Source organism: Lacerta agilis, chromosome 17, assembly GCF_009819535.1.
Source record: "Lacerta agilis isolate rLacAgi1 chromosome 17, rLacAgi1.pri, whole genome shotgun sequence".
In the NCBI taxonomy this organism is placed as follows: Eukaryota; Metazoa; Chordata; class Lepidosauria; order Squamata; family Lacertidae; genus Lacerta; species Lacerta agilis.
Genome location: NC_046328.1, coordinates 5,889,772 through 5,909,975, shown reverse-complemented (window position 1 = coordinate 5,909,975; position 20,204 = coordinate 5,889,772). Strand labels below are relative to the sequence as shown.

General features: G+C 45.3%; 1 protein-coding gene across 2 annotated transcripts in view; it reads right to left on the bottom strand.

Moving 5' to 3' along the window:
* Positions 1-2,022: 2,022 nt before the first annotated feature.
* GLT1D1 (glycosyltransferase 1 domain containing 1) overlaps positions 2,023-20,204 on the bottom strand; it is a 58,924-nt gene continuing 40,742 nt past the window's right edge. Inside the window, exons 9-13 of one of the 2 annotated variants that reach the window (XM_033135795.1) lie at positions 17,038-17,081; positions 16,175-16,295; positions 7,233-7,331; positions 3,634-3,654; positions 3,372-3,534 (exon numbers count right to left, since the gene is read on the bottom strand). In XM_033135795.1, coding sequence (XP_032991686.1) covers positions 3,406-3,534; positions 3,634-3,654; positions 7,233-7,331; positions 16,175-16,295; positions 17,038-17,081 — 414 coding nt within the window. In that variant the 3' untranslated portion in view covers positions 3,372-3,405. Of the gene's footprint in view, positions 2,287-3,371; positions 3,535-3,633; positions 3,655-7,232; positions 7,332-16,174; positions 16,296-17,037; positions 17,082-20,204 lie in introns of those variants that run through there. The other variant, XM_033135796.1, reaches the window with a different exon arrangement.

Here is a 20,204-nt window from a genome sequence, read left to right as displayed (position 1 = left end):
TTTTAAAAATAATAATTTTTTAAAAATCGGTTTTTTAAAAATTTTAAATCAGATTTTTAAAATAAAATGCTTTTGGAGGATAAATCTTTATAAAGATAGTTTTCTATTTAAGTTACATTATAGTCCAAAGGCTATTTATCAGGAAATAAGGATTTGTTTTAAGTTTTTTCATGTGTGCTAAAACTCAGTCTGCGTTTTGTTTTTTGTTTTCAAATCGTTTAACCACATCAGTTAACAAACATGGATACATATGCTATAATGTTATTGTTTTAATTAAATAAATTGTTTAAATTGTTACTAATGATTATTTTTCTCCTTCCAATGAAGTACAGCAGAAAAGTTGTCCAAATATAAATAGTTAACTTATTAAACCTCACAATAATTCCATAATTATCTGTCTATGTATTTCTAATAGTATAACCAAATCAGTAATTTTTGATATAACTGTAAAAACTACTCTGAAAATTTATTATTCCAAAAACGAAACCTTCATCTGATTGTAAACATTAAGATTATACTAGCAAGAATGAGTCTTTCTGTAAAAAAAAAAGTTTTAAATCAAGTCTTACTGACTAGTGATTTAAATCGATTTGATTTAAATCAAATCCACCCTGCATGATACGATGAAGTCCCTTGATGCCCATGAAAACGCATATTTTGCAGAAATCACTGTGCACAGTCATGTCCCCCTTCGCCAGCCACGTTTTACTAATCACAAGGTATAACTCGTTGTGCTTGACTCTTTCCAAAACAGGGTCTTCAAGTATAGTTTCCCTAAAAGGATGTACTTAAAGCTTCATAAAACAGTACACACACACACACACACATACATCTCATAGCTAGATTTTTTTGGGGGTGGGGTTGGTGATGGCGAAGTGGAGGGAGAGACAAAGGCATTAGTTCTACCACTGGGAAATGAATCACAATCGCTTTCGAGATCTGTAGGCTTAACAGCCCTCCTTTAATTCTCTTTTGCAAATGCAGAGTCCTATTACAATGTGCTTAATGGTGCCAACGACTGTGCGATTCAGAGGACAAAAATAATAAAACGAAAGCAGCTGGATTTGCACAAAGTACTGAATACAAATCACTCGCAACTTCCCTTCTACGGAGCCTGAGCTTCTCGCGGCCAAATGCGAAGGAGATTTATGAGGCTCCGCAGAAATGCAGGATTGCAATTATTATATTCTGAGGTAGCTACCAGTTTCAAGTAAATGTGAAGTTGGTGTAAACATCAACTTGAAGAAATAGACTGCAACTCAAGATGTGGACATCAATCAATATAAATATGATTCCCCCCCCCCCAGCTCCCGGTGGACATGTCAGAGTGACACCCTTGCCCCAGCCAACATGGTTAGTGGAAGGTCTTGGCAGGAGCAAAGTAAAAACAGCCGAATGTCTTTGCTGTACGGCATCTGTTCAGTTACACCCAAGAGAGACACCCCTTTTAAGTGTTTGTTATGGCCCAGTTTAAGGGCACATAGAAAAGAAAATAGAAACCGTGGATTGTGGAGAGAAGAGTCATAATTATTGAGGCTGCAGAAGTGGAGTTTAACTCCTCCCCTGCTGTTATTAGCACTGGGAGGAAAGTTCTGCCCCCCCCTTTAAAACAAGTGTTTTTTACACACATGCTATTTCTAATCAATGGATTAACTGATTAAGTAAGGGTGTGGTCAGTAAAAGAACCACGGCCACTGAAGTCCCATGGAAATTAACAGGGCATGAAACAATCGCAATTAACTCGACCTCCTCATACTGCATAACTTGCTTTCTCTGGAACTAGGCCCATAAGTCAGACTGAGAATGATTTCCACGATCCAACGGCATCTTAATGTGCATGTGTTTGCATCTGAATGCGTTACGCATAGGTGTGCATGCATATAATTCCAAGAAAACGTATCGTATTGATACATCACTGATTATCCGAATCTGTGAATATTGTCCTCTCGCGGAACCACCCCCCCCCGGCAATCATTCTAGTGTCCACTGTATTCTACATTTCAGCTGGTACCACAGAGAGCAGGTGATACAGGGGGGTGGGGTGGGGAATCAGTAAGTGTCATTAATCACAAAAATCTTGGTTGGCTTGGCTGGTTTGATCCATCCATGCTGGGTTCCTGTATCTTGACGCAAAGTGCGTCACTCGAGCATCAGCGCAAGGTTCTGATACGCATTCCTTTCATGTTCCCATGAGTGGTGCTTCGTGACGTACTCCTTTGCCTTCATTACAATCTCTTTGTGCAAAAGTGGGTCGCCGATCAGGCTTTTAGACAGCTGGACAAACTCCTGAAAAGGTGAGAAATAGCTGTTGTTACTACCCCACTGCCAATATCCAAAAGGACAAGATAATAGGCCTGTGCCCGGAGGAGATTACACTCTGAATGAACGAATGAATTTATTTTTACGGTCACAGACCAACTTACTAAATCAATAATACAAAAACAATACATTAAAATTTGCACTACAAAAACCATACACATATATATACGTATACAGCAGCATTTAAAATACTGTATGTTCTGGCGTATAAGACTACTTTTTAATCCAGGAAAATCTTCTCAAAAGTCGGGGGTCGTCTTATACGCTGGGTGGAGAATCTGCGGTCGAGTATATCTCAAACTCTATATTTTAACTGGAAAAGTTGGGGGGTCGTCTTATACGCCCAGTCGTCTTATACGCCGGAAAATACGGTATATAGATTAGAATTGGGGCGTTAAAAAACGGCCTAAAAATTGCCATTTGGGGTCCTATTCATAGCGATACCACCGCTTGTTCTCTGAGCTTTGAGATTACACTCTATAAACTTGCCATGTTGCAAGGGAACAGGAACAGCTGCCTTACAGAGAGTCAGACCATCAAGCACAGTATTGTCTACATGGACTGGCAAGTGGTTCTCCAGGATTTGAGGCAGTGGCATCTCCAGACCTACCTGAAGATGCCACGGACCTAACCTGGGACCTCCTGCATGAAAAGCAGATGTTCTGCCTCTGGTCTATGGAAGAGGGCAGGTTAGGGGGAAGGGCTTTCTGCCACGGAACAGAGACAGAAGCGGGGCTCTTACCACTTTGAAGCTGGCTCAATTCCAGCCATGTAGAAGCCTGAGCCCAACCTGGCTCCCTCGAGATGTTTTTCTTCCGACAGCCTGATTGTGCTGATTGTGGGTTGTGCCTAAAACATCTGAAGGGCACCAGGTTGGGGAAGGTTGGTCCAATGTTTCTATAAACACACTTCTCTGTCCTCCATCCAAGCCAGGAAGAGGCATTATCACAAGTTCAAGAACATTTTCTTCTAAGATGCCAACAGTAAAAAGAGAATGGAAGCAGAATACGACTCAGAGATTGCAAAATTAACTGAATATGTTAGAATGAGGGAAGGAGGCAAAAGCTGAAAGATTAGGGTCTCCTTTTATGACATATATGGAGCAGAATTATCACATACAATAGCTTTAGCATTTCTTCGCAGGTGAGATGAAAAGTAGCAAATGCAGAAAGAATAGCACTGATGATTAAAATGTATGGGATACTTACAAAGAATCATAGCTGCCAACTTTTTCCTTTTTTAAAAGGGAAATTCCCTTATTCCGAATAGGATTCCTCGCAAGAAAAGGAAAAGGTTGACAGCTATGCAAAGAATGAAATCATAATAGGATATGTTCTGCAAGAATAAGAGTTTTCAGAACACATATATTCATGTAATCTTTGCTTCCGTGTGCTTTTGTGCAGAAAAAAAAATGAAACACACATACATGCTAATGAATAAAAAAACACTTTCCAGGGAGGCAAAAGCAGTCAAGAAGGTGCAGTGCAGGCAGGTGAGGGACGTGGCCTGGGGAGAATCCTGAGAGCCAGACAGAGAGCATGGAGGGCCACATATGGCCCAAGGACCTGAGGTTTGCTACCCTTGAAACAGAACTTGCTTTTCAAACTTTGGCGAGTTCTCCTTTCCAGCGAAGGTCAAGGGTTGGTCTGAAACCCTTTCAGCGTGGAATCCTTCTTCCTCAAATAAAAAGGCAGGGCTGGCGGTCAGGGAGGATGCTGTTGTGCCTATCAATTGCACAATGCCATCTCTCCACCAGTGCCACCCCCCACAATGAGCCTGGGGAGGGTGGGGGAGATCCGGATCTGGCCCACCAGCTGGATCCAGTCTCTCCCCACATTTGGGGCGTGCGTATATGAAGGAGGTGTGAGGCCAGTATCCAAAGTTGTTTAACGTTCAGGAACTAGTATCCCTGTACGGAGGCCACAAAGGACTAGCCGAACTTGCAGACTCAAGATCTATGGGCAATAAAGGAACCTCTGCCTGAGATCAAGCAGTTCTGTCTCTCCAACGCACACCAGGGGTGGGGAGGTGAGTTCCACGTTGATACAAGTACCTTTTTCCCGGAAAAAAACCAATTGCATTTGTTAACAAAGAGATTCATTTGTGAAGACCGCGGGGAACAATGAACTCTCCAGGGAGAAAAATGTTAGGCACAATCGTTTTATCGGAAGAGGGTGGGTGGGAGGAGGGTCAGGGGTAAGGGAAGAGTGACTGCCAAAGTCTAATGAAAACAGAGAATCTACCTTCCTCAGACTTGACTTAATAGTATGCATTAATCATAGGCACCCTGAACAAAAATGCATTTTACACTCTGCAGTTTTATTTAATCCGTTGGCGTTGGGTTTTTCTTTCTTTAAGGAGCATGATATTATTGCACGTAGCGGATTTTTGGAGGCCAAAATTTAATTTACAGAATCAACAGGATTAATACTCACACACACACCCCTCCTTTCCAAGCCTAATTAAGACCACCAGTTAATTGGGATATAGGGTGAAGCTTCAAAAACATAGGTTGCGCGCGAAGAAGACATGCTGGGGACTTAAAATCAAAGTGATAGTTGGGTTTTGCTGCTACCTGGGTGCCAGTTGCCTTTAGAATACTAAACGCTAACCGGATGGGGGTTGTGGAATATCAGAACATAGGAAGCTGCCTTAAATATTGGCCCCCTTGGACCGTTGTCTTGCCGTGGTAGCAGAGTGGATGAGAGCCAACAGAAGCTCTATCCACATAAGACTGAGGCACTGTTAGTGAGCGGTTCCCTAGATTGGATGGATGGGATGTTGCCCACTCTTGATGTGATAGCACGCCCTGTGAAGGAGCAGATACATAGCTTGGGGGTGCTTCTGAATCCATGCTTGAGTGGCCTTGGTGGCACAGAGTGTCTTCCTTGTGTAGGCACACAAGAGGTCTGGAGGGTGGCAACACAAGAACAGGCCTGTTCTGTGGTGGCTCCCCATTTGTGGAATGCTATGGTTTTCCCAGTAGTGATGTATGGAAGTGAGAGCTGGACCATAAAGAAGGCTGGTTGCCAAAGAATTGATGCTTTTGAATTATGGTGCTGGAGGAGACTCTTGAGAGTCCCATGGACTGCAAGAAGATCAAACCTATCCATTATGAAGGAAATCAGCCCTGAGTGCTCATTGGAAGGACAGATCCTGAAGCTGAGGCTCCAATACTTATGGCCACCTCATGAGAAGAGAAGACTCCCTGGAAAAGACCCTGATGTTGAGAAAGATGGAGGGCACAAGGAGAAGGGGACGACAGAGGATGAGATGGTTGGACAGTGTTCTCGAAGCTACCAACATGAGTCTGACCAAACTGCGGGTGGCAGTGGAAGACAGGAGTGCCTGGCGTGCTCTGGTCCATGAGGTCACGAAGAGTCGGACATGACTAAACGACTAAACAACAACAACTCCCCAGGGAGGTTCACCTGCCGCCATACTTATATATCTTTCGGTGACAGGCAAAAAATGTACTCTAAAACCAGGCCTTTGGCCTTTAAATCTCTGTGGTCTTTTAGAATTGAGTGGGTTGTTTTTAATGCATTTCAGTTTCCCTTTGGTTTTAATGTATCTCTGTGTGGTTGCTCGTTTGTTGATTGGTTGGTTGCTGTGGGTTTCCTTGGACAAGATAGAGTGACAAACAAATTTAATATATCATAATCATCGGTCCATGCAGCTCAGTACTGTCTGCACTGACCACTAGGGGCTCTCTAGGATTTCAGAAAGGGGATCTTGCAACGTCCTACCTGGAGATGGTGGGGGGTGAACCTGGGGCCTTCTGCGGGCAAATAAGATGCTCTGCTTTGGAACCACAGCCCTTCCCCATTCCTTAAAATGTGATCCACCCTTCAGGTCCCTTTCAAGCGAAAAGGTATTGTCCAAGGTCTCCCCTGGATACTTCCATCTCTCCCATCACTATTCTTAAGTAGCTGCTAGTACTCAGGTGCCTGGCAGGACCCCACTGGCAATAAACCAACCTTGCCCTTGCTGGGATTGGTACTGCATTGGCCTCCTCCCCACAAATCTGTTTCCCTGGCCACAGGTTTATTCGCTGGCAGCGGCCAGGTTTTCAAAGCTGCCAGCCACCTGAGGTTTCCCCAAATACCCTGGAGCGTCTGGCGTAGAATTGCTCAGCGGCATTGTGGGAAACCGATTTGAGGATGTGGAACTCTCTTCCCCTAAAGGCAGGGAGGTAAGGAGGTGTCCATTTCCAGTCTGAGCCATGTTTCTCACATACAGCAGCACTTCCGTTCTGCTACAGTTCGGTTTCTGACGAAAATATGTCATTTTGGCTTGCTGTCTGTTGTGGTGGAACTTTACGAAATAAATTACATAAAAATAATACAGAAAGTGAGGTGAATAAACGGTTTTTGTTGGAAACCGAATTACAGCAGAACAGTGCTAGTCACAATGAAGATAGGTAATTCTTATGTAATTATCACATTATTTCACACCATTCACTTCTGTGCAAAGGAAACGTAATACAAATTTTTTTTGGGGGGGCGCAACATGAATTACGTATCATTTGATATCAACAGTGACCATATCCTTCACCACTGAATACCGTAACCCTAACCTATGTAGGTTTAAATTCCAGCATTATTATTATTATTATTATTATTATTATTATTATTATTATTATTATTAATGATTGCATTTATATCCCAATTATCCTGAAAGGAGTTCAAGGTGGCACATGTAGTTCCCCCCATTTTATCCTAACAACAGTCCTGTGAGGTAGGTCAGGCTGAGAGTGAGTGACAGGCCCAAGGTCACCCAGGGAGCTTCATGGCTGAGTGGGGATTTGAACTCTGGTCTCCCAGGTCCTAGTCCAACACTCCAATGGTTACACAACAACACCGGCTCTCAACGCAAGTGTGCATTGGGTCATTACTTCTTCTTTTTTTTACCTGGGGGTTTGAGTATAGCAGCCCAGTCATCTTGTGCGCGATTACTGCAGCATTCCCTGGGATATTCCTTGCCATCACCGGAACATTTAAATCCATTGCCTAGTGAAAGAAGAGTTTTTGTTTTTTTTTAAACAGAATTTATTAGCATTTTCATAATATAACACAAACCCAACCCCACACCTACAAATACAAAAACAAATACAAATACACATAATGTCAGGATTCTTCTTCTTATTTGTATATCTTACAAAAAAAAATATTTCTACTTCTGAATCTTGACGTTTGACTTCCCCCGCCTTTTCACCTTCGGTTTTAAATCAGTATACTATTTCCTTAACAACTTTTCTCTATAAAAAAAAATTGACTTTACTTAAAAATAACACAATTATCTTGATCTTTTTATTATAACCTAAATCTTAACCATATATTCTTATAACTAAACTTACTTCTTCTATCCTTTATCATGCTGCTTTTGACTTAAGAATCAATATCTCCTTACTTATTTAAAATAAACTTATAATTAACAGACTTCACACTCCGATTTCGGATACCATGACAGACCATTTGGATTATACATTTAATACTTCAACCCACTCCCCCTCTGTCCATTGTCTTTTTCTGTCTTTCACCAGAACCGGATCTCCAATTATCTTCTTCTGAGTGTCCACAGATCCAGGCATTCACAACAAACCTGGCATCGAGCTTCAGGGTGTTCATCACTTCCTTTCTGGGCTCCTCCGTACCTTTGTGCCATACTTCTTCTTCTTGTAGAAATCTTAATTCCATGTCCCTTGCCCCCGAGCTGCCACCTCGGAGTCTGGATATTGTAAATTTTCCCGTTCCAGGGCTGCCACCCCCAGAAATCGGTTCCTTTTCCCGGAGTTGCCCAGCCATTTCGAACCATCCTTCAAGCACCCCTCCTAGCTCTTTGCCAAGGTTTGATTCCATTGTATAAAACTTTTGAAAAGCCTCCTCTGTGGAAAGTGAGTCCTTTTTATTTATAATTCCACTCAAAACTTGCAGTTTCCGATTAAGCAGTTCCAGCTTCAAGACAGTGAGCATTTCCTCATCCTTTAAACCAGAGTTCAATAACAGTGCAAAGACAAAGTCCAGCATTTTAAAAGGGAGGGTGAGTGTCAGATTTCAGTTCCTGTCTCTTCCTGTCCCTTCCTTCCTTTGTTTCAATTTTTTCCCACAACCGTCCAAGTCGTCGCCATTTCTCCGAAGCCGGAGTATAAAGACCAAAACTTCAAATGGAGATATTTTTTCCCCAGTTAACCCCCGAAGGGAAATCTCAGGAGTCTCAGTTTTCAAATTCCAGATACTTTCTATCGATTGTTGTAGCAGCAGTCACTTAAACGGTTAATTTCTTTCAACTCCCGAAGGGAGGGAGGCGGGCTGCCTTTCTTCTTTCCCCCAGGTCGTTCCAAGAATACAAAGAGTCAATCAAATACTCACAGCCACTGGGTTCTTATCAGCTCGTTAAAGACAGGTAGAACTTAGACGCTCATCACAGGCTTTGTCGCCGCATTTACATCCCGGTTGGGGCATGTCCCCTATAGCCCGGCTCCGTCGTCCCTTCACCCCCACTCCCCCTTTACAGGGGGAGCGGGGGAAGGGTTCGGAGCCACAACGGGCACAGCCGGGGAGCCCAGGGTGCGGGACGCTCTTCCCGCACCCCAACCGGAGCCCCGCTTTGCGGTAGCAGGGCTCCTAACCCCCGGGATGGACTGGGTGCTTTGCAGCCGAAGCAGCCCACGACCACCCGCAATGGCGTCGCCGCCGGAAGTCGTGAAAGAAGAGTTAAAGAGGTTATAAAGTTACTACAGTATACTTGAAATGAACACAGAAGAGAGGGCGTGAGGAAGTCCCCTAAGTAAGATTATAAATAAGAATAGAATAGTTAAATAGATGTTTGCACGTGAAGTTTGTATTTTGTTGGTTTAGTTTTTGATGAATTGTATCGTATTAGTTTTTTGCTTTGTATTTTGTATTTTGTATGTATTTTTTGTATTTTGTTAAAATACCAATAAATTCCTATTAAAAAAAATCCATTGCCTAGTGAACGATACAGTGGAGAAAAGGCTTGGGGTTAGTTAGGTAGAGATGGAAATTTGCAGAGGATTGTGGAGCAGGGTTCTGCTTACAGGCTTCCTGTTGGGGAATCTGGTTGGCTGCTGTGACAACAGGATTCTGGAACTGATGGGCCACTGGCCTGATCCAGCAGGGGTCTTCTTTTGTGATTATGAATACATCATCTGGGTTTATTTGGGCTCGAGAGCACTGGCGGATCTGCCAGAGGTTAATCTTCACGAGGGACAGAAATTTCCAACAACCACCGGTGCATAGAATGGCATGAGGTAAATCCTCGATATCTCTGGGGAAGCGCATGGAGCCCGCTTGTGCACTTGTCAAGCGAACACCCCCCCCCCGACCTGAAATTTTAATTACCGCCGCCAGCCTCAGAAATCCTGAAAAAACATGCGGTGCCTTTGAGCGCTTAATGGCTCATCTTGTACAAATTACTGCGGTGTCAGACAACAGAAAGAAATCCACTCTCCAGGTTGTTCAATCCATACCGATTCACTGGCACTTAGGAGAGAATGTGCTTTTAATTACTGTCATTATCGTGGGGGGACGTGATTTCCCCATGGTGTAATCGGCCCGGAAGGAAAGTATGACAAGTTTGGGGGTTTTCTTGGGGTGGGGGGGTAGAAAGCAGAAAAAGTGGATTACTTGAGCTTGCCTGCACACTCGCACACAAACACATTAGTGGGGAGGACGGCTCTGTTTCAATGACTAATTGGCTAACAGTGTGGTGCTAAACTTATCTACTCAGAAGTGAGCCCCACTGACTTCAATGGAACCTGTTTGCCAGTAAGCAGAGGGACTTTGCTCAAGCATTTTTTCACTGCCTATGCTGAGGCCGCCAGAACAGCCACAAATGGCATTGCAGGCTCTACAATTCCATAATAAAAAATTCTTTCCAGTAGCACCTTAGAGACCAACTGAGTTTGTTCTTGGTATGAGCTTTCGTGTGCATTTTTTATTTTGTTTCGACTATGGCAGACAGCTACCCACTTGTAACTCTACAATTCCATGATTTCTATGACTATTAGGAAGGGAGAAGGGTGATTCTATGAAGTTTGATCCACTGACAGTTCTAACTGCCATCATCTGAGCCTGAGTTCTTTTCAGCAAAGGGAGAAGTTAAGGCAGTACTAGGGATTATTTTCAGTCTGAGGGCCAGATCCCTTTCTGAGCAACCAGGCAAAAAATTCCTTTAGGTTCCCAGTGGGTTGGGCGGGCTGGCGTGTCTGTTCTAGAGCCCCAAGAGATGTCTGATGGAGTGAGCAAACCTCACCTAGCCAACCTACTGGGACTGGTGTCTCCGTTGGATTGCACAGTGGTGAGGAGGAGAAGAAGAAGAAGAAGAAGAAGAAGAAGAAGAAGAAGAAGAAGAATTTGGATTTGATATCCCGCTTTATCACTACCCGAAGGAGTCTCAAAGCGGCTAACATTCTCCTTTCCCTTCCTCCCCCACAACAAACACTCTGTGAAGTGAGTGGGGCTGAGAGACTTCAGAGAAGTGTGACTAGCCCAAGGTCACCCAGCAGCTGCATGTGGAGGAGTGGAGACACGAACTCGGTTCCCCAGATTACGAGTCTACCGCTCTTAACCACTACACCAGACTGGCTCCGGTCGCTTGCTGCACAAATAGCTGGGCCTGCCCCGCTCTTCACAAGGAAGAAGGCTCTTCACACGTGGCGCTTGTTGGATTAATGCTTTATCTCACGCTTAGCGGCATGCATTTAACTTCTCTTGCGCTTGCTGTTGATTTCTGTAACCTGACACTCACCTAATGCACTGATCTGAACATCAAAGCCTCTCGCAGAACCAGATTTGTGAGTCTGGGTTCTTCACTGGACGGGGAGGGCCAGGACACCAACAAATTTTCAGTCTTCCAGTGGGGAGCATAAAACTGGGAATGGGGTGAGTGGTAATTTCAGCCCAGACACTTGGGAGTGACAAAGGATATGCATAAAACAAGCAGGGCTTTTTTTTTTCAGGAGGAACTTGCCAGATCTCCGTTTCAGCACTTCTCAGGTGAGTTCTGGCACCTCTCAGGCAGGTGCCATTGCCATTCTAAGAGAAAGAAGGAGGCGTTAATAGTGAGTACTGCCACCTCTTTTCCTAGAAATATAGCACTGCAAACGAGGAAGTTGAGGGTATGCAACAGAAGCAGGATGGAGTCTTTGGGGAACCTCTTTCCCTCTGAGTGTGCATTTGCATCAGAATTTGCACCAGGAACCCCTTGAATCTGTGGAGCAGCATCTCGTGTGGTGAGTCACTTTAAACACAGTCTGGAGGCAGATAGGTCGCTCTCAGGTCTCAGCTTGGCTACACCCCATTTATCAAAGAAGGTTCTTCCTGATCGGATCTGACTCGACCATAAAGAGACCTATCTCTTTGCCTGGCTGACATTTATGCTTCCATGAATATGCTTTTCTGATCCACTTGCACCTGACCCACAATTTGTTTTTCTTGTTTTTTTAGAAGAGAGGTGGCCACCATGAGAAGTGGCTTAGATGGGCTTTTGATCTAACCCACAGCAGAGCTCTTCTTATGAGCCCACGAAACCCTCTTGATAAAAGGTTGGACGTCCTCGTAGCTCAAATCCACCCAGCGGAGTAGTGTTGGCCGAACAAGATGGTCCTGAATTTATTTATTTTTAATCAGTGGGGTCCAAGCACTGTCTGAGGCTTCACTTTCATTTTCCGGAGCAGTATTTCTGCCCTGGTTAATGAAAACAAGGTTTTGACAGATGGTCATTCCTCCTGTTGACCATCTCAGGTAGGGTTGAGGTTGTTTTTCCTAATTAAAATAGCACCGTTCTTCAACAGCTATCTTCTCTTTCCTTCCTAAGCAGATGGTGCTACTTCACTGTCAGGGCCAAGAGTATTGTCCAAGGGAAAGACGGACAAAATAATCCTCTACCAAAAAAGAACACAAAATAGTAATGAGAAGTACTGAGAAACGGGCGGCTTCGCCCATTATGAATTTCCTACCTCAGGGAGGGTGATCCCTAAAGAAAAGGAAGTGGGACAGATCCAAATTGTTCCCTATAACAATCTTAGAAATGAACGAATAAATCTAGCCAAAACAGAACGTCTTAGTCACCTCCTCCCCACCCCCAGTAAATTCTGAAATATTGTGTGATACTAATATAGTGCCTATATTTTTGAGCCTTTACTAGCAGGTGAGTGTGAAGCTGGTGGCGATTTATTTATGTTTGTTTTTAATAAGGCTAGGCAGAAATTATCTCCCTCCCTCTGGTTTTGCAGCCCCATTCAACCCAGCAACAGATTGGAGAGACAATCCAGCAATGGATAAGATCTGCTGAAAGGCGTCAGGGTTGTTGATGAATCTTTGAGAGCGAGCAGGCAAGGAAATGTTGTTTTTGCACCTGGACCACTTTTGGACCGACACAGCTTGATTGGGAATCAGGAGCATGGCCAGAAATTGCACTATGGCATGATCCAAGAGGAATGTAATTATTTTCCTTATGGAATGGGGGAAGTTCTGTTTCGGACTCTGTGTACGGATTTTCTCCATCACCCCCTCCCACTCCATGCATTAATGCTTTGCTCTTCCTTTCTTAGCACAAGGGGATCTGGCCTGTCAACGATGATCCAGATTTTATTTCCAGGCTTCTCGGGTAAGGAACCCTCGAGACCCTTTGGCCTTTGGAAGGCTGATTAGAGGAAAGTGTTGAAAGAAACTGGAGGTTTGTGCTTCTTTCCCCCCCTACCCCACTTTTTTCTCTCCCCCCCCCCCCCGAATTTAGAAACTTTTTCTTTTCAAGCATAAGTCAAGGTGCTTTCATTAGTGTTTAAAGGCCCAAATGACTTAGGCCCCAAATACCCGAAAAACACCTCCTTTCCTATAGACCCTCTTGGGTGCTAAGGCTGATGGAAGAAGACCCTGTGGTTGTTCCACCAAGCTCAGAAGTCCCTTTTTTGGGGTGGGGGGGGGCGTTCTCTGCAGCAGCCTCCAAGGGACATGGAATGATTGGAGACAGAGGAGTGGTGGGAGGAACCAGGTGGGGAACTGCCAAGGGGAGAAGGCCCATAGCCAGGGGACTGGTGGTGGGACAGGGATGAGTGGGCAGAGGGAGGAGAGAGAGAAGACTGGGAGGAGGAGGTGTCAGAAGCTGAAGAGGTAACAGGGTTTAGTGAGCAGGAAGAGTCTGTGGCATAGAGAAGTCCAGAAGCAGAAGCAGGACAGAAAGCAGGCCAAGAGGCTGAGAGGAATCAGGTTGTCTCCCCGTCCTGCTCCAACAACCTCCCCTCCCCCTGGTCTCCCAGGACCAGGAGAGGCATGAAGTGGGAGGAGCAAAGGCTGGCAGGTAGTATCAGATTGCTTGGGGGAAACCCAGGAAAGGAGGAGAATTAAGACAGCTGTGGGAAAGTGGGGACCTTCAAACTCTGCCACTGCCTCATAGGGGCAAGACCAGGGGTTGGCAAACTAAGGCCCCTGGGTTGGATCAAGCCCACGTGGGTCCTAAATCCACCCCGCGCTGCAAAGCCAGAACCTGCCGAGAAGCTGAGACTCCTGGCGATGGCGACGGGAGGAAGAGGCCGAGCGGTGGCGGCTCTGCCAATCAAACGCTGCGCCTGGTTTACCTCAGTGGCATTTGACTGGCAGAGATGTCCCTGTGCCGCGCTAAGATAAACGAGGCATGGTGTTTGATTGGCAGAGCCGCCGCCGCTCGGCTTCTTCCTCCCACCGCCACCCTGGTGCTCCTGTGGGCCAGAGAGCGGAGCGGGTGAGCTCACTCTGCCTACTACTCGCTTCACGAGAAGCAGCAGCAGCAGCCCCTGGGAAGGCAAGCGCAGCACCTTCTTTCTCTAGGCAGGGAGGAAGCCCATTTCACGCCACCACTGCCAGTTCTTTGGCGAATGAGGCAGGTGACAAACCGAGAAGGCGGCTGGGGCTTGGGTGGGGAGGAGGACTACTTGTCCCCTCTCGTAGTGTGCATAGGAATTCATTATATATATATATATATATATATATATATATATATATATATATATATATATATATATATATATATATATAGTCTGGCCCTCCACAAGGTCTGAGGGACAGTGGACCCTAAGGAAAAAGTTTGCTGCCCCCTGGGCAAGACCTACCAAAGAAGAGTTGTTGTGCTCATTAGGCCTGACACTCCTATGCAGATCCTGTTTCTGCTAATAAAGAGTTAACTCCACTTGCTCAGTGTGATTTACTGCTGGGTTGCTCCTGCCACTAAGTTGTGGACCTCCTTCCCCACAGGCGTGTTTCTGGCCTTTCACCAGGCAGCTTTATACAGTTTCCAGCTTATGCCGAAGACACATCTTTTGACAGCGGCCTTTGACATTTTTTAGGGCCAGCCCTACTTTGCGATTGTGACTTGCTATCATTGTGAGGCCTAGAAACTCCTCTTTTCTCAAAAGGCTGGGACGCTCAGTCTCCCAAGAGAGAGCTGATATGAATTCTTATTACGCAAGAATACCTTGCTTCTGTCCGTCGCTGCAGTAAGATGATAAAACAATTAGTTCCAGTTACAGGTGTTGGTCTGCCATAGTCAAAACAAAATAAAAAATTAAAAAATCCTTCCAGTAGCACTTTAGAGACCAACTAAGTTAAAAGTGCTACTGGAAGGATTTTTTTTAAATTATTTTTTAAAACAATTAGTGATAGGATTATCAAGAAAGCGAGGCGGGGCTCTGCATACTAAGAGAGGGCAGCAGAAACGAAAAGTCAAGCCAGAATAAATTACGCAAAGCATGGCCACTATTATGTAAATATAGCTGTAGAAATATTACACATAGCAAGCATTGTTCAGGAATTATGACTCACAAGTAGAATCGCTTGCTGGCCCTGCATCTATCACTGTGTCTCTTCCCTGACGGCAAGAGCTGTTTAATAGTGGAATGGACTCCCTTGGAAGGCTATACAGAGATTGGTTGGCCAACCGTCATGGATGCTTTAGCTGTGATGATTGCAGTGAATAAGATTGGGCTAGGTGGCCCTTGGGATCCCTTCCAACTAACTCTACAATTTTGGGACGGGGAAGGCCTGTTGATTTCGCCAGCCTCGAATTTGAATGAGGTCACTGGGGTGAGTTACAATTAAATCAGTTAAAAGAAATCTTTTTCAAGGAAATGGGGTAGGTACAATTCTCTCTCTCTCTCTCTCTCTCTCTCTCTCTCTCTCTCTCTCTCTCTCTCTGATGTCAAAGGCCAGGGTAAAGTTGTGTGTCTTCAGCATCCAACAAAAGCTACACCATGAAGGTGCCAGGCGCATCTATGCACAGAGGGAATGCCACAATGCTGGGGGTGTCACAGAGAAGGCTCTGTCCTAGGTTGCAGCTGCCCCTTGAACTTCTGAGGGTGCTGGAAGTACCAAGAAGGCACCCTCTGCTGATCTTGGCACCCGAGATGGACTGTCGGGAAGGAAGGTGTCTCTCTAGATCAGGCATAGGCAAACTCGGCCCTCCAGATGTTTTGGGACTACAACTCCCATCATCCCCGACCACTGGTCCTATTAGCTAGGGATGATGGGAGTTGTAGTCCCAAAGCAGCTGGAGGGCAGAGTTTGCCTATGCCTGCTCTAGATGTTGCTGGACAACAGCTCCCATCGCTCCTGACGATTTTGATTGAGACTGACAAACAACAAGACGAAGGACACTTCTTCCCATTCCTCACCCGCTGAGAATTTGTTAATTTCACAGGCCGGCTGTAACTGCGAGTTGCTAAACTGTTCCTGCATAATGTTTTAGAGAAAGCCCTTGCGTTTTGCAGGCTTTGAAAGGCAGGCAGGGAAGCTGATGGAGATTTCAAACCAGCCGAGCAAGGGAACGTTCCACATGAAGGTCATTGTTCAGATGCAATTACCTCTAAGATTGTGGCCGACATTCCCTCCGAAATGGAACTGTTGACAACGGCAAAACATTTTTTCACCAGAGCATGCAGGTCTTCTTGAGAGATCTCCTGTAGCAAATGCACCCCATCCACCCTACCAAGCAAAGATGGTTTAGTCTGTTAGTTGGCCTCCAGATACTGGACTTCAGAGTTGTCTGGAGATATTGCATGGCAGAAAGATTTCAGGTTGAGCTGGGAATGAAACCTGGGAATTTCTGTGCACAAAGCAGGTGCTCTAGCACTAATTTGTGGCCCCTCCCCACAAATTCAGGAACATCAACATAAAATGACTTCTGCAAAGTGCCACGTACTTTGTTGGTGTTATATCAAAATGAACAAATACTTAACACACACACCTTCCAATGTAGCAGCAAGACAGAATTAATCTCCCTTCTCCTGAAATGTTCCCAACCTCCCCTGCAGCTCCTCCACCCATGAACTGAAACGTAAACATTTTGGATTTCAATTTTGGATTATAAATGGCTAATTTTGCTCAGAAGCCTCTTTTTCAGAGCTCTTTTTAGAGTTATCTATCAGCTGGCAACCTGGGTTGCCTTTTCCAACTTGCGTGAAAATCCAAGCCAGAGAAGAATTATGGGGTCATAATGCTTGTCTTGTATTCAATGTGAATGTTATGAGCCCTTAACACACATAATTCGGAGCCAGAAAATGTATGCTTCAGTAAAACTGAAGTGAACACAGGATGTCTCAGCAGGAATCGAGCTTCCCGAGTAAATCTGAGCAACATGGAAAGAGTTTGCAATGAGAATTCAGAGGAAATAAATATAGCTGTATATTTTTCTTTTTTCTTTTTAATCTCCAAATTAGGAGCCTACCTTTTAATTTTCTCTTTGACTTCCTCTGCAAACAGTGGATCAACCTATGGCAGGGGAAATAAAACACAGGAAACTTATGAACAGCAAATCATCCTCCACACTGGGAAAATATTAATGGCCTGAGGTTGCAGTTTTGCTGGACACCAGGGGTGGGGAACCTCGGGACTCAGGCAAAATGTGGCCCTCCGGGCCCCTTCATCTGGCCCTAGGGACTTTCCCCACACCACACACCTAGATCACTGGCTCTGCTTTGAACCCTCCTTGAATGTTTTCGCCTGGGTTGAAGGTGTGCTTGAACTCTGATACTGCCTCTCGCTTGTCTGGTGGAGTGTGTAAGTGTAAAAGTCAAAGTTACATTCACTGCTCCACCCATTTTTTGCCTCTGGTCCTGCCCAACACTGGAAGAAGAAGAAGAAGAAGGAGGAGGAGGAGGAGTTGGGATTTGATATCCCGCTTTATCACTACCCGAAGAAGTCTCAAAGCGGCTAACATTCTCCTTTCCCTTCCTTCCCCACAACAAACACTCTGTGAGGTGAGTGGGGCTGAGAGACTTCAGAGAAGTGTGACTAGCCCAAGGTCACCCAGCAGCTGCATGTGGAGGAGCGGGGACGCGAACCCGGTTCACCAGATTACGAGTGCACCGCTCTTAACCACTACACCACAGAGTGTTTGTACAGCTCTGGTTGCCTCCTCTCCAAAAGGATGTTGTCGAGATGGAAAATTTCAGGAAATGGCAACCCAAACGATGAAGAGGATGGAGGAAACCCCCGTCTGTGGAAAGGCTGTTTGGGACTTTTTAGTTTACAGAAAAGGCAAGTAAGAGGCGACATGCTAGACAGAAGATTATAAAATTATGCATTGGCATGGAGAAAGTGGATGGAGAAAAGTCCCACACTCCCTTCTCTCAAAACACTGGAACTCGTGGAAATCCAAAGGAGCGGAGTGCTGGAAGATTCACAACAGTTTAAAAAAGAAGTCATTCTTCACGCAGCGTAAGTCAACTCTGGAATTCGCTCCCCACAAGGAAGTTTAGAGAAATTCATGGAGGAGAGGGCTTTCAAGGGCTACTAGTCACAATAACCATGCTCTCTACCTGCACACTTGGAAGCAGCATCACTTCTGAATACCAGTTGCGGAAAATTGCAGGAGGGGAGACTTGCTCTTGTGCTCGTGTTCTGCTCCTTGATTTCCCACAGGCATCTGCTTGGCCACTGTGAGAACAGAATGCTGCACCAGTTGGGCCCTGGGCCTGATCCAGCATGCTCGTCATGTGTGACATCCTGCCCCAAGGTTGGTCCTCAGGCTGAAAACCATTCCCCAGCCCTACTGCACACAGTAAACCACACCAATGGCATCTTCTCCAAAACCAACGCAAGCTCTTTCCTAACGCTGACCTTTCAAGAACAACGGGCTTTCAAAATCGTGAGGATACGATAAGGCGATGCCAACTTTTAAGGTGCATTTTTTACATCTATGTATTTAATGGGCAGACAATAATGGGCTGTAGTCAGAGCTGACCCACTGAAATGAGTGGATCAGAGTCGATTGATTTCAACAGTATGAGTAGCACAGGATATGATCCAAGGTTAGAAGCTATCCCATTCAATATTGGTGAAATGGATCTTTATCACAACCGTTAAGTATGCTAAAAGAAAAAGAAAATAAATATCTAGGAGTTGATTGAAGTAAAAAATGATTGATCATCAGCCAGTCTTGATTACAACAGGAATATGTTTATTTTTTGCCTGAGCACTGGGTAGTATCCCACTCCCTTCTGGATGGTACTTTTGTGCAGTGCTAGCTGCTGTTGCAATCTAACTTAAGCAGGCTCGATTTGCAAACCAACTTAAGCAGAAGTGCGTGTTGACCCACGAATGGAAACCCAGTGTTCAAAGGCAGTGATGTGGAACTTATGGTCCTTCAGGTGTTACTGGACTTCAACCCCCATCACCCTGGGAACCTGTGGAAGGTGCCAGGTTTAATTCCCAGCATCTCCAGTTAGGGCAGGAAAAGACCCCTGCATGAAGATCAGCTGCCGGTCAGTGTAGACAATGCTGAGATAGATGGACCAATAGTCTTGACTCGACGTAAAGGCAGCTTCCTATGTTCCCTGGCCATCAGGCTTCCTGAGGTTCATGGGAGTTGTACAACAGCTGGACAGCCAAAATATGCCCACTGCTGTTCTAAGGGGAACACGCCACAGAACACATGCCCTGCATGCAGAAAGTCACAGGTTCGAGGATGTGTGCCTGCAGTCCCAGTAAGGTATTAAGGACCACTCAGCTGCATTCCACAACTAAAGCAGGTGAGATTGGTGGGGAGGCAGGACAGGGCTGTAGAACCTCCCACTAAGGAAGGTTAGGCTCATCCCTTCTCTGTTGTCAGTGGACAAGGAGAACCAAAGGTGTCTGGATCTGCCTTTTTTAATGGTCTGCTGGGCCCATGCTGGCAGGGGCGGGTGGCACTCCCCCCCTTTCTTTTTTGTTCTGACCTTTAAAAAACCCCAAACTGTGCCAGCTCTAGGGGTTTAGCCTAAAATTGGATGCGAGATCCTCGCCCATCCGAAAGCTACAGGTGAAGAACTTTCAGATTTGAAATTTTCTTCTGCGTCCTCTTACTTGGTTTGTACCCATCTCTGTTGTTGTTGTTCAGTCGTTCAGTCATGTCTGACTCTTCGTGACCCCATGGACCAGAGCACGCCAGGCACCCCTATCTTTCACTGCCTCCCGCAGTTTGGCCAAACTCATGTTGGTAGCTTCGAGAACACTGTCCAACCATCTCATCCTCTGTTGTCCCCTTCTCCTTGTGCCCTCCATCTTTCCCAACATCAGGGTCTTTTCCACAGAGTCTTCTCTTCTCATGAGGTGGCCAAAGTACAGGATCCGCAACTTCAGGATCTGTCCTTCCAGTGAGCACTCAGGGTTGATTTCTTTAAGGATGGATAAGTTTGATCTTTTTACAGTCAATGGGACTCAAGAGTCTCCTCCAGCACCATAATTCAAATTATGGTGCTGAATTATGGTACCCATCTCTAACAGACATTTATTGCTCTAGGGTGGTGTGGGAGGAAATGGGGGAGCTCTTATCTCCAAGCACCTCCAGCACTGGCATGTAACTTCCTTTCTACCCTGTTCTGTGAACTTATCCAGTGTCTCACTGAAGAAGCA